Source organism: Triticum urartu, chromosome 6A (genome assembly GCF_056163025.1).
Source record: "Triticum urartu cultivar PI428250 chromosome 6A, HENAU_Tu73, whole genome shotgun sequence".
Lineage (NCBI taxonomy): Eukaryota > Viridiplantae > Streptophyta > Magnoliopsida > Poales > Poaceae > Triticum > Triticum urartu.
In genome coordinates, this window is record NC_141878.1 from 168,206,509 (window position 1) to 168,220,752 (window position 14,244).

The window sequence follows — 14,244 nt, forward strand, 5'->3', positions numbered from 1 at the left end:
ATCCAGGACTCCCTCACCCCCTCTAGTTGATAACTAGCACTTTCAATTGGTATCAGAGCAAGGTGCTCCCTTGTTCTGTGTGATTCGGTTTAACCACCTGGAGTTTTAGCTATGTCGACTGCAGGGATAATCAAGGTCTCCGCTGCGTGCCCTGTCTTCGATGGCACTGATTACCCCTACTGGAAGAATAAGACGCGCATGCATCTTGAAGCCATTGATGTTGACCTCTGGTATGTCGTCAAGAACGGCTTTCCCAAGACTGGTGAAGGTGTCACCCCTGCTGATGTCAAGAAGTTCGTTCAGCTGGATTCTACTGCCAAGAACATCATCTGTGGTCATCTGACCAAAGGACAGTATGGCCGTGTGAGCACCTTGGAAACTTTGAAGCTAGTCTGGGACTAGCTCTCCAAGGTCAACGAAGGCGTCTCAACCCAGAGAGACTCAAGGATCAGTGTCCTTCGCAACCTCGTCAACCGCTTCAAGAGAAACGACAATGAGAATGTCCAGCTCACATTTGATTGACTCACTGATATCACAAATGAGCTTCATGCTCTCGGCGCCACTGAGATCACCAAGCATGAAATCATCAAGACGCTCGTGAGATCACTTGACAGCTCATTTGACACCCTAGCCTGATGATTCAAGAACGCCCTGACTTCAAGACTCTCGATCCGTCTGTCGGATTTCGGGTTCCGGCAAAACCCTCAAGGTTCGAACACTGGGGTGCGCGCGAAGATCTCCCCCTACCAAATCACGCCCTCAGCCTCACCAAGCTCTAAGCTTGGCTCGACGAACTCGCAACACAAGAGACACAAGATTTATACTGGTTCGGGCCACCGTTGTGGTGTAATACCCTACTCCAGTGTGGTGTGGTGGATTGCCTCTCAGGCTGAGGATGAACAGTACAAGGGGAAGAACAACCTCCTGAGGTGAGGTGTTCTTGTGCTCGGTGAGCTAGTGTGCGGGTGAGATTGCTCAAGATTAGTTCGAGCCGCCTCCTACTGTGGTGGCTAGTCATATTTATAGAGGCCATGGTCCTCTTCCAAAATATTGAGTGGGAAGGGATGCCACAACGGCCAATTTGAAAGGGGATAGCTAGTACAACTTATCCTGACAAAAGTAGTCTTCGCCTGCCAAAGGCTCTGGTGGTGACGCTGGCTTGGGCTCCATGATGACCTCCGTCTTGCCGTCCTGCTGGTCTTGGTCTCGTTGCACCGATATGGAAACCTTTGCTTGACGCCTCGGTACTCCTCGCCTGTGCTTGCCTCCTTAGCACCAAAGAGGAAGCATGGACAATGTGCGCGCTGGCGCCCGCCTGGTATCGATCGTCATGGCCTGCGTCATTGGAACCTCGCGAGGTTTGCCTTGCCTTGATCTCTCCGCCCCTCACGAGCCAGCCTGGTGAGGCCGCTCCCGAGGAGGTCCTGTGTCATCCGCCTCGCGAGGCTTGGCCCCTCGCGAGGGTCTCGAATGCTTGTTGGTGAAGATGGGCCGTACGGGCCCACTTGCAGAGCCATGCCGTGGGCCGCAGGCAGGCAAGTCTGGGGACCCCGGTTCCCAGAACACCGACAGTAGCCCCCGGGCCCAAGGCGCGCTCGGACTTGGCTTTGAGGCGAAGCCAAAGGGCAAGTGCAGAGCACCACGGGCCCCAACAGCCTGCGGCCTCGGTCGATGCGTGGCGGTTGATTGGACGTGGGCGTCTCCGCTTCCCCACGCTGCCTTGGCAACTGCCCGACTTGACGAGTCGCTGCTGCATGCAAGGTAAAACCATCATTGCCTGTGATCGTGGGGGTGCTGGTTGGCCTTCTCCTGCTATAAATGGGGAGGGGGCGGAGCCCCCGTTGCCCATCTCTTCCCATTCCGCTCACTTCTCCCCCTTTGCTCCATTGCCAGTAGCGACACCAATGGCACTGTCGAAGAGGTTCTCCGCCGCGGAGAAGGGGAAGGCCCGTCAGGAGGGGCCCGGCTCCCCGGTGTCCAAGCGTGGACGCGGCCGTCCCCGCAAGCACACCGTGACCCCCACCATGGCCCCCCGCAGCCGCGACGGTGCCGCTTCGCGGTGTGGGGGTCGCCCCGGTCGTGGCAGCCCTGTCGGTGAAGGGAGACGTGCCGTGGTCGCGTGGCCGGCCGCGCTTCCACTCGGCGGAGGTGCTGCCGGAGTTCGTCATCTGGTCAGAGGACCCGGCCGGCAACTGGCTTCAGCTCCCGCGCTTCTTCGCCGTCGAGCTGTCGGCTGCAGGTCCAAGCGGGCTCTGGCTGCAGGCGGACGACTGCTGCAGTAGGGCTTCCTGGGTTGTGGTTGAGGTCTCCGTCGCAGGCAACATAGCCCTGGCCCGTGGCTGGCAGATGTTTGCCCACGCGCGCGGCCTGGGCAGGTGGTGCACCCTCCATTTCAAGTACGACGGCGATGCGACCCTCTATGTGAGGGTGTTCGGGGAAGATGATCACCGCGCCGGGTGCTGCCCCGAGGTCAACGATGACGACGAGGTGCTCGGCCTTGTCGATGGTCGCGACGAGGATGAAGGCGAACCCGCCCTTGGTGCCAACCACGTCTCGTCCAACTACGATGGTTCTTCCTCCGGTGACAGCTCCAGCAGCGGTGGTTACGACCAGCCACCACGCTGCCATGCCCGCTTCGAAGGCGACAGCGGGTCGTCTCGTTGCCGCGCCTCCGTGAAGCACGAGGAGGGGTCCGGTTGAGCTCGGGACGGCGCCAAGAGCCCGCCCTCGCGGACCACTATGGGGGCACGCGCCGCTTTTATTTCTTTCTTCCTTTCCTTCTTGTATTAAGAAAGAAACCAGTATGTGGCCCCGGAGGGGCATGCAACGAACTATGATTTCTCAGTTATTATGCTATGTTTATCGTTCCTGTGCTGTGTCGCAACATCGTCGTTTTATGTAGAGATAACTTAGCTTGACGTGTTCGGAGTAGTCTCCTCTTTGCGAGGTGCTTGCTTCCTGGTGCCTGTCGAGGCCTCCTTGGCCTGGTAGGCGCTTAGGAACTGCAAAAAACTCGTTAGGAGGCTTGTCGTTTACCCAAGCCTTGGTCGCAGGCGCCGCTGGACTTGACCCAGCGCTTCGTATCATGGTACCTGAGGGGCACGGATTAGGAGAGGTGCACCAGCTTGCGAGCTCGAACGAGGGTGCCTCGCAAAAAGCAGAAAAAGGAAAAACGCTCATGAGGGCACCTGTCCAGCCCCCTCGCGAGGTATGCAAGAGAGAGTATAGGCTAAATTGAAGACGGAAACAAAGGAAGAGAGCGACGGAACCAAATCAGTAAAGAACACCAGAAGCAAACTTCAATTAAAGAGGGGCGAGCCAACTGCGGAAAGCAAATGAAAAGCCGCGTCCGGCACCTAGTCTAGTCTTCATGGCTTCTCACCAGCGCGGAGCTAAGTGCTGCCACTAGGACGTGGGAGGGAGCCCCCAAGGCCCGAGGGCGGCACTCCTGAGACTCCGGGGCGTGTACATCCCCACTCATTATTACGTGAGAGTGTCACGAGCGGAGACCTTCACAGGCACTGGGCCTTCTTCACAGGCGCTGGGCCTTTCTTCATGGGTAGAACTTCCGGAGGTGCTGGATGTTCCAGGCGTTCTGGATGGATGGTTACCCCGTCCTGCGTCTCCAGGCATGCGGCGCCAGGCCTGGAGACATGGACGACCTTGAACGGGCCCTCCCACATGGGTGAGAGCTTATGCAACCCTTCCCTGCAGAGCACCCACCTCAGGATGAGGTCACACACCTCGAGCGTCCTGGAGCGGACGCTGCGACAGTGGTATGCTGCAGCGCCTGCTGATATCTTGCCGCCCGCAGTGCAGCTTCATGGCGGTGTTCCTCCCCCAGCACGAGGTCCATCCCCCGCGTGGCATCCTGCTGCATCTCGTCAAATGCCAGGACCCATGCGGAGCGATGCTTGACCTCGTGAGGGAGAACCGCTTTTGCTCCGTAGACGGGGAAGAATGGGGTCTCGCCCATTGTCTTGGTGGAGGTGGTGCGGATGGACCACAACACAGACTGGAGCTCGTCGTGCCAGCCCCTGCCGTAGGCTTCGAGCTTCTTCTTGAAGGTCCTGGTCTTGAGGCCTCTCAGGACCTCCGCGTTGGCGCGTTCGGCTTGACCATTGCTTTGGGGGTGCACCACTGAAGCGTAGAAGATCTGTGTTCCAAGGTTAGCACAATATGTTTTGAAGAGATTACTGGTGAACTGCGAGCCATTATCGGTGATGATGCGGTTGGGGACCCCAAAGCGGATCACGAGACCCTTGATGAACTTGACCGCAGAGCCAGCTGGGATGGTTCGGACGGCTTCCACCTCCGCCCACTTGGTGAACTTGTCGATGGCAACGTAGAGGTATCGGTAGCCCCCGGGCGCTCAAGGGAACGGGCCCAAGATATCCAACCCCCAGACCGCGAATGGCCATGAGTGGGATGGTCTGGAGGCCCTGAGCCGGCTGATGAATCTACTTGGCGTGGAACTGGCATGCCTCGCAGGACCTCACCAGCTCAGTCGCGTCGTTGAGTGCCGTGGGCCAGTAGAATCCACTGCGAAACACCTTGCGGACGAGGGTTCGTGACGACGAGTGGTGCCCATAGTCCCCGCTGTGTATGTCGGCCAACAGCTCTCTTCCTTGCTCCTTGGAGATGCAATGCAGGGAAACATCATTTGGCCGCTTCCTGTATAACTCACCGTCCCGGATGCAGTACGCCGTGGCTTGTTGGGCCACATGCTCCATGTCCTCCTCCTCTTCCGGCAGAGTCCCTTTCACAAGGTATTCCTTGAATTCCTTGATCCAGCACCCCTCCTGAGGTTTGAGCGCCAAGAGCAAGCGCGCTCCCAAGGTCGGGCCGCAGGCCGGGGCTCCTGAGGTAGGTGGTTGAGGGATCTCCTCCCGAGGTAGTGCTGCTCTTGAGAGCGGCAGTGTTGCCGATGGCTTGAAGAGCCACTCCTTGAAGACGCCATGCTCTTGGGGCTGTCGCTTGGATGCCCTTCTGGCGATGTCGTCGGCTTCCTTGTTGGTGCCACGGGGCACGTGCTGCAACTCCAGGCCCAGGAACTGCTTCTCCATCTTGCGCACCTCCACGAGGTATGCCTCCATGTGTGAGTCCTTCGGCTCGTATACCTTGTTGGAGAAGTTGACGAGGAGCTGCAAGTCGCCCCTGATGGTGAGACGCTTCACCCCCAGGGCCGCCACAGCCTACAGGCCGGCTATTAGGCCTTCATACTCTGCAATGTTGTTGGAGACCTTCTCGCCCTGCTGAAAGTAGAGCTGCATGGCGTAGTACAGCTTGTCCTGGGTGGGTGAGATGAGCACCGCTCCAGCCCCCGCGCCCTGGCATGAGAATGCACCATCGAAGTACATGACCTAGCCGTCCGGCGCTTCGCTCCCTGGAGATAGGGATTGGTTCTCACCTGCTTCGAGCTCTAGGGCGTCGGTCCATTCCGCCACAAAGTCTACGAGCGTAGCCCCCTTGATGACCCTAGTGAAGGAAATATGCCCTGGAGGCAATAATAAAGTTATTATTTATTTCCTTATATCATGATAAATGTTTATTATTCATGCTAGAATTGTATTAACCGGAAACATAATACATGTGGGAATACATAGACAAACAGAGTGTCACTAGTATGCCTCTACTTGACTAGCTCGTTAATCAAAGATGGTTATGTTTCCTAACCATGGACAAAGAGTTGTCATTTGATTAACGGGATCACATCATTAGTTGAATGATCTGATTGACATGACCCATTCCGTTAGCTTAGCACCCGATCGTTTAGTATGTTGCTATTGCTTTCTTCATGACTTATACATGTTCCTATGACTATGAGATTATGCAACTCCCGTTTGCTGGAGGAACACTTTGTGTGCTACCAAACGTCACAACATAACTGGGTGATTATAAAGGAGCTCTACAGGTGTCTCCAAAGGTACATGTTGGGTTGGCATATTTCGAGATTAGGATTTGTCATTCCGATTGCCGGAGAGGTATCTCTGGGCCCTCTCGGTAATGCACATCACTTAAGCCTTGCAAGCATTGCAACTAATGAGTTAGTTGCAGGATGATGTATTACGGAACGAGTAAAGAGACTTGCCGGTAACGAGATTGAACTAGGTATTGGATACCGACGATCGAATCTCGGGCAAGTAACATACCGATGACAAAGGGAACAACGTATGTTGTTATGCGGTCTGACCGATAAAAGATCTTCGTAGAATATGTAGGAGCCAATATGAGCATCTAGGTTCCGCTATTGGTTATTGACCGGAGACGTGTCTCGGTCATGTCTACATTGTTCTCGAACCCGTAGGGTCCGCACGCTTAAGGTTACGATGACAGTTATATTATGAGTTTATGCATTTTGATGTACCAAAGTTTGTTCGGAGTCCCGGATGTGATCACGGACATGACGAGGAGTCTCGAAATGGTCGAGACATAAATATTGATGTATTGGAAGCCTATATTTGGATATCGGAAGCGTTCCGGGTGAAATCGGGATTTTACCGGATTACCGGGAGGTTACCAGAACCCCCCGGGAGGTATATGGGCCTTAGTGGGCCTTAGTGGGAGATAGGAGAGGTGGCCAGGGATGGGCCGCGCGCCCCTCGCCCCTTAGTCCGAATAGGACAAGGAGAGAGGGGGCCGGCGCCCCCCTTCCTTCTCTCTCTCTTTCCCCCCTTCACGAATCCTATTCCAACTAGGAAAGGGGGGAGTCCTACTCCCGGAGGGAGTAGGACTCCTCCTGGCGCGCCCTATGATGGCCGACCGGCCCCCCTCCTTTGAGCCTTTATATACGGAGACAAGGGGCACCCCTAGAGACACAAGTTGATCCACGTGATCATATTCTTAGCCGTGTGCGGTGCCCCCTTCCACCATAGTCCTCGATAATATTGTAGCGGTGCTTAGGCGAAGCCCTGCGACGGTAGTACATCAAGATCGTCACCACGCTGTTGTGCTGACGGAACTCTTCCCCGACACTTTGCTGGATCGGAGTCCGGGGATCGTCATCGAGCTGAACGTGTGCTAGAACTCGGAGGTGCCGTAGTTTCGGTGCTTGATCGGTCGGGCCGTGAAGACGTACGACTACATCAACCAAGTTAACGCTTCCGTTGTCGATCTACAAGGGTACGTAGATCACACTCTCCCCTCTCGTTGCTATACATCACCATGATCTTGCGTGTGCGTAGGAATTTTTTTGAAATTACTACGAAACCCAACACCTAGTCGTGCTGAACTCCAAGTCAAATGCTTGCAGCTCGATGTTCCATGCAGCGACTCGCCCGGCAGCATTGGGGCTCCTGAGCACTCTTTCCAGCGGGTAAGCCAAGACGACCTTGATGGGGTGACCCTGGAAGTAGTGGTGCAGCTTGCACGAGGCCACCAGGAGCGCGAGTAGGATCTTCTGAGGCATGGGGTATCGTGCCCTCGCATCCCGCATCACTGTGCTGACGAAGTACACTAGGTGCTTGACGAGGGCGGGAGAGCTGACGGAGTCTTTGGCTTTCGGGGGTTGAGGTGTCCCTTTGGGGTCTTCGGCTTCAGGGGCTTGGTGGTGTGTCGAAGCAGCCACTGCTTCAGGAGCTTCGTCTTGGTGCCGCGCCGCTTCGTTCGGCCTGGAGGTTTCACTTGGCGGGCCCTTGACCTGGCACGCTTCTCTGAGGGCCACCAGCGCTGCGCTGGCAGAGTGGGGTGTGGAAGATAGGTAGAGCACCAAGGGCTCGAGGGGTCATGGCGCTACCATCACTGGGGGGCCGGTCTCGGAGGTGTCTCTTGAGGTCTTGAAATGCTTTGTCGGCCTCCGGGGTCCACTCGAATGTGCCCTTCTTCTTCATTAGCTTGAAGAAGGGTAGGGTGCACTCTCCTAGCTTGGAAATGAAGCGTCCCAACACAGTCAGCCGTCCAGCAAGCTTCTGCATTTCCTTGAGGGTTTGCGGTGGACTCATGTCTTCGATGGCCTTGACCTTCTCTGGGTTGGCCTCGATCCCCTGTGGGACACGAGGAAGCCCAGTAGCTTGCCGGAAGGGACGCCAAACACGCACTTCTCCGGGTTGAGTCACAAGTCCACCCGGCGGAGGCTCGCGGAGGTTTCCTCCAGGTCCGGAATCAAAGTTCTCGCCTCCCGAGACTTCACCATGATGTCGTCGATGTAAGCTTCAGCGTTTCTCCCGAGCTGCCGACCCAAGGTGATGTGCATCTGTCGTTGGAAGGTTGCACCTGCGTTGCACAGCCCGAACGGCATGCAAGTGTAGCAGTACACCCCACACGGGGTCAGGAAGGCTATCTTCTCCACATCTTCTACCACCATCTTGATCTGGTGATATCCTAAAAACGCATCCAGGAAGCACAGCAAGTCACACTCGGTGGTGGAGTCGATGATCTGGTCGATGCGTGGAAGCAGGAACGGATCTTGGGGGCAGGCCTTGTTGAGGTTGGTGAAGTCAACGCACATGCGCTCCTTCCCGCCCTTCTTTGGCACGACGACGGGGTTCGCTAGCCACTCGGTGTATCAAACCTCACGAATGACACCCGCAGCCTCCAACTTGCGGGTCTCTTGGACGATGAAAGCTTGCTTCTCCATGGACTGCCGCCTCAGCCTCTGCTTTACGGGGCGCACACTGGGGCACACCTTCAGGTGGTGCTCTATCACCCCTCTTGGGACCCCTACCAGCTGATTGGGTTCCCAAGCAAACACTTCCTTGTTCGCGCGCAAGAACTTCACCAACGCCTCCTCCTGATTGGGCTCGAGGTTGGCGCCTATGGTAAAGGTTGCCCCCGAGGACCCGTCCTCCTTGACCAGCACCTGCTTGGTTTCCGCCATGTCTTGAGTGAACAACTGCTTCTTCTTGGTTGGTGCGGCTTCCTTGGCCTTGGAGGTGTCCGCGTCGGCGGGCTGCGCCGTCGCAGCGGCCTTGAGGGCAAGCTTGAGCGTCATCAGGGCTTCCTTGGTGTCCCCAACTACTGTGAGGACACCCTTGCTCCCGGGTATCTTCATGAGGTTGTAGGCCGGATGGGTCGCCGCCATGAACTGAGACAGGGCCGGGTACCCGAGGATGACGTTGTACGGGAGGCCAATGCGGGCGATGTCGAAGTCCACCAGCTCGGTGTGGTAGTTGTCGCGCGTGCCGAAGGAGACAGGAAGGCGGATCTGTCCCAGGGAGTGGGCGGTGCCACCGCCAACTCCTGAGAAAGGCTTGCTAAGGCGGAGCCGCTCGAGTGGTATGTGAAGAAGGCTGAAGGCCTCCACGGAGAGCAAGTTGAGGCCGGCGCCGCCGTTGATGAGGGTCTTCGTGACGGACACGTTGCAGATGGTGGGCGTGCAAAGAATTGGGAGCATACCCGAGCCAGCGGTGGAGACGGGATGATCCCCTGAGTCGAAGGTGAGGTCGGCCTCGGGCGCGGCCCAGCCCGGGAGAGCCCCCGGGCGTTTGGAAGTGGCACCGATCTGGCGAAGGAACGGCTTGATGTGACGGTCTGAGGGTGGCGCTTGCGAGCCACCGAGGAGGGCCGCCACAGCGTGGGGTGCCGGCACTGCGAAGCGTGCAGTGAAGAGGTCGCGCAACTCCTCCCAAGACGCCACGCAAGATCCTGGGAGGGTGAGCAGCCAGGCACGCGGTGCGCCCGCAAGGGCCATGGGAAGCCAGTTAGCCATGACCCTGTCGTCGCCCCCAGCTTTGAGGACGGCCTCCTCGTACGCCAGCAGGAAAGCCACCGGATCCGCCGTGCCGTCGTAGCGCGGTGGCATCTCCGGCTTGAACTTGGGCGGCCACTGCACCTGTCATAAGGCGGGGGACAAGGCTCGGAGCCCCCTGGCCCCGTCGCTAGCATCGATCGTCGGAGCGGAAAGCACTGCGCTTGCCATGTGGGTGGAGCGCGGTGGCGGCGAAGCACATATTGTCGGAAGGAAAGCTCCGGCGCACCCCTACCTGGCGCGCCAAATGTCGGATTTCGGATTCCGGCAAAACCCTCAAGGTTCGAACACTTGGGTGCGCGCGAAGATCTCCCCCTACCAAATCACGCCCTCAGCCTCACCGGGATCTCTAAGCTTGGCTCGACGAACTCGCAACAGAAGAGACACAAGATTTATACTGGTTCGGGCCACCATTGTGGTGTAATACCCTACTCCAGTGTAGTGTGGTGAATTGCCTCTCGGGCTGAGGATGAACAGTACAAGGGGAAGAACAGCCTCCTGAGGTGAGGTGTTCTTGTGCTCGGTGAGCTGGTGTGTGGGTGAGGATTGCTCAAGATCAGTTTGAGCCGCCTCCTACTGTGGTGGCTAGTCCTATTTATAGAGGCCCTGGTCCTCTTCCCAAATATTGAGCGGGAAGGGATGCCACAACAACCAATTTGAAAGGGGACAACTAGTATAGCTTATCCTGACAAAAGTAGTCTTCGCCTGCGAAAGGCTCTAGTGGTGACACTGGCTTGGGCTCCACGATGACCTCCGTCTTGCCGTCCTGCTGGTCTTGGTCTCATTGCACCGATATGGAAACCTTTGCTTGACGCCTCGGTACTCCTTGCCTGCGCTTGCCTCCTTAGCACCAAAGAGGAAGCAAGGACACTGTGCACTGGCACCCGCCTGGTCTCGATCGTCATGGCTTGCGTCATTGGAACCTCGCGAGGTTTGCCTTGCCTTGATCTCTCCGCCCCTCACGAGCCAGCCTGGTGAGGCCGCTCCCGAGGAGGTCATGTGTCGTCCGCTTTGTGAGGCTTGGCCCCTCGCGAGGGTCTCGAATGCTTGTTGGTGAAGATGGGCCATACGGGCCCGCTCGCAGAGCCACGCCATGGGCCGCAGGCAGGCAAGTCTGGGGACCCCCATTCCCAAAACGCCGACACCGTCTGACATACTTGAGAGGCTCAACACACATGAGTTCTAGTTATCTGAGAAAAGAGATATCTATGGTCCTAGCTATGGACATACTCGCGCTTTGAAGGCAAAGGCTGTTTCCTCATCTGAAGAAGAATCTGACTGCAGTTCTGGGGATCCTGAAGACATTGGAAAGGAGCTTGCTATGCTTGTGAAGAAGTTCCAGAAATTCTCCAAGAAGAAAGGCTTCAGAAAGTCTTCAAGATCCAGCTCGAGAAATGATGAAGCTTCTGCTCATGACCACAAGAAGAGAACATGCCACAAGTGCAAGAAACCTGGTCACTACATCTCTGAGTGTCCTCAGCGGGACAATGAGAACAACAACAAGAAGAAGAGCAAGGAATATGATTCTGATGACAAGAAGAAGAAGAAGTCCTCAAAGTCTTCTTCCAAGTCTTCATCACACAAGAAGAGCTCATTTGGCAAGGCTCATGCTTTTGTTGGCAAGGAGATGGATTCGGAGGAGGAGTCTACTTCTGAGGAGGCAGAAGTGGAGTTTGAGGAGGAGTACGACTCTGGCGTTGCAAGTCAGGCGCTAGCCACAGCTTATGTTGCCAAGTCCATCTTCAACACTGAAGACAATGGCTCCGTTACCAATGCTGATGCTAATGACAAGGACGACGCTGCCCCCACCTACTGCTTCATGGCACGTGGTGCCAAGGTAAACTCACGCGATGCTTAATTTCAAACATCAAGTGAAGATGACTCTGATTGTGAATCCAAACCTAGCTACAAAACACTTGCTAAAATTGCAACTGAACAACAGAAAGCTATGGAACATATTCAAAAATTGCTAGACAAAAGCGATGACCTATTGGACGCGGAAATGACCCGATCTCAGTCCTTAATTGAAGACATAAAAAATCTTCATGTTAAGTACGAGGAACTTGAAAGTCGTCATGAAACGCTCTCAACAACTCATGAAAAGCTTTCCTAAGATTATCTTCAAAGGAAGCAAGAACTTGAGAAATTGAGAGAGGCTCATGAAAATCTTCAAAAAGAAAATGAGTCACTTCGCGCTCAACAGATCAGTCCCGCTCAGGAAGGATTCGAACCACCATGTCTAAAATGCCTTGAGCGTGATAACGCTACCTCTGTTGCTGAATGTTCTACTGCTACTGCTGTTGCAATATCTTCAGCTGCTGATGTGGTAACTAACCCCTCTGCTGAGGATACCACTACTATTGCTGATGAAAATGCCAGGTTGAAGACATTGCTTGAGACAGGGATGTACAAAAGTCTCAAAGGGCATCAGACACTATGTGATGTCCTCAAAAATCAGATTCTAAATCGAAACCCTAGGAAAGAGGGTGTTGGGTTCGAGAGGAAAATGAATGTTGATGGTTCTTATTGGAAGCCTGAGTAGTACCCCAAAACCACATGGGTTGCTGCAAAGGGACCTTCAGTGGATCCATCCACCTTATCTGGCTTCACTTGTGCTAACCCGATTATCATTGATGAATCCTTTGATGCAAACTATAAATTGTTTAAGAATCAGAATGGTGAAGTGTTTGCCAGGTATATTGGTACTAACTGTAGGAATGGGCCACCTATGAAGAAGATCTGGGTACCCAAAAGTTGCCTTGAGAATCTTCCTGTGAATGTCATCATGACACCATCTGGGAAGAAGACAAACCCCAGACCAAAAGCTTCATATGGTCCAAAGGCTTCATACAGACAGAGGACTCACAAGAGTCACCCTAACGCCAATGTTTTGTAGGGAAATCATACTCAGACTAATGAATATGAGCGTGTTTCATCAAACCACTATGTTCATAAGACTAAGGACTATTCTGCTTATTCATATGAGTATTATTCACCTCCTGCAAGGCTATTTGCTAGGGCTCCAAAGCCAAAGTTCTCAGATGCTGCACTTAGACTCATTGCTTCGAAGCCACCCCTGAAAACGTGGGTGGTTAAGAAAACTAAACTCTCTTTTGCAGGGAAAGATCTCCAGCCGGAAATCAAAGGCATCTGATGTTTATGCTGGGGACCTAAAACATCTTGTGGGGCGCAAGATAAAATGCCCAAATGGTCTTACTATGTATTTTGTTCCTGAATCGCTTGCCAATCATCCTATCAGTCCTAACCTTGATCCGAGCTTTCATAATCCGCTTGTCTGACAAATGTTTATGCTTCACAATACCCTTGGTGAAGCCTATCCCCCCAACTGCACTGTAGGGTATGACACCACATGCTTCAGAATGGATTATGGACAGTGGATGCACTAATCACATGACTAGTGATCGAAGTCTTCTCATGGACTCAACCTTACGTCCATTTGACAAGAGTCACATCACATTTGCTGACACTGGTAAAAGCAAGGTATTGGGTCTAGGTAGAGTTGCAATCTCAAAGGATCAGCACATGGATAAAGTGATGCTTGTTGAATCCCTTGGTTTCAACTTAATGTCTGTCTCAATGCTTTGTGATTTGAACATGATTGTAATATTTGGAAAATATCGTTGCCTTGTTCTAATGGAATCTGACAAGTCTGTAGTCTTTGAAGGGTATCGGAAAGATGATCTGTATATGGTAGATTTCTCAGCAGGACCACGGTTGGCCGTATGTCTTCTAGCAAAAGCTTCAGAGTGCTGGCTCTGGCATCAGAGGCTAGGGCATGCTGGCATGAGGAACTTGTGCACACTCGCAAAGAAGAAACTTGTCGTAGGCATCGAGGGCGTCAAGTTCAAGAAGGATCATCTGTGTGGTGCATGCGAAGCTGGAAAGATGACAAGGGCCAAGCATCCCTCGAAGACAATCATGCCGACATCTCAACCCTTCAAGCTGCTTCACATGGACTTATTTGGCCCTACTCACTACTCTACTCTTACTACCACTGCTTGCCTCTATGGCTTCGTCATTGTTGATGATTATTTAAGATATACATGGGTGCATATAATCCTCTACAAGAATGAAGTGCAGGATGTCTTCAGACGTTTCGCCAATCGTGCCATGACGAACTATGGCATCAAGATCAAGCACATCAGAAGTGACAACAACACAGAGTTCAAGAACACCAGCCTCGACCTTTACCTTGATACATTAGGCATCACTCATGAGTTCTCTGCTCCATACACACCTCAGCAGAATGGCATCATGGAGCGCAAGAACAGAACACTTATTGAGATGGCTCGAACGATGCTTGATGAGTACAAGACTCCAAGGAAGTTCTAGCCTAAAGCTATTGATACTGCATCCCATGTAATCAACCATGTTTATCTTCACAAGCTTCTGAAGAAGACATCCTATGAGCTCCTGACTGGTAAGAAGCCAAACGTAAGCTACTTCAGAGTATTTGGTGCTAAGTGTTGGATCAAGGATCCACATCACACTTCAAAATTTGCACCGAAAGTACATGAAGGTTTTATGCTTGGTTATGG

The 14,244-nt window shown here is 53.9% G+C and overlaps 1 protein-coding gene across 1 annotated transcript; it reads right to left on the reverse strand.

Moving 5' to 3' along the window:
- Positions 1-4,460: 4,460 nt before the first annotated feature.
- Positions 4,461-5,360, reverse strand: LOC147964604 (uncharacterized). The gene is made up of 2 exons (XM_087530053.1): positions 5,244-5,360; positions 4,461-5,009 (listed from the first exon to the last, which is right to left on the reverse strand). Exons 1-2 carry the CDS (start codon positions 5,358-5,360, stop codon positions 4,461-4,463), a joined length of 666 nt encoding a protein of 221 aa, XP_087386179.1.
- Positions 5,361-14,244: the final 8,884 nt, after the last annotated feature.

Coding starts and splice junctions, on each gene's coding strand:
- LOC147964604 (XM_087530053.1), bottom strand. CDS start 5,360: ATGTACTTCGATGGTGCATTCTCATGCCAGGGCGCGGGGGCTGGAGCG. Junction 5,010..5,243: donor ACTTTCAGCAGGGCGAGAAG/GTCTCCAACAAC, acceptor GGCACCAACAAG/GAAGCCGACGACATCGCCAG.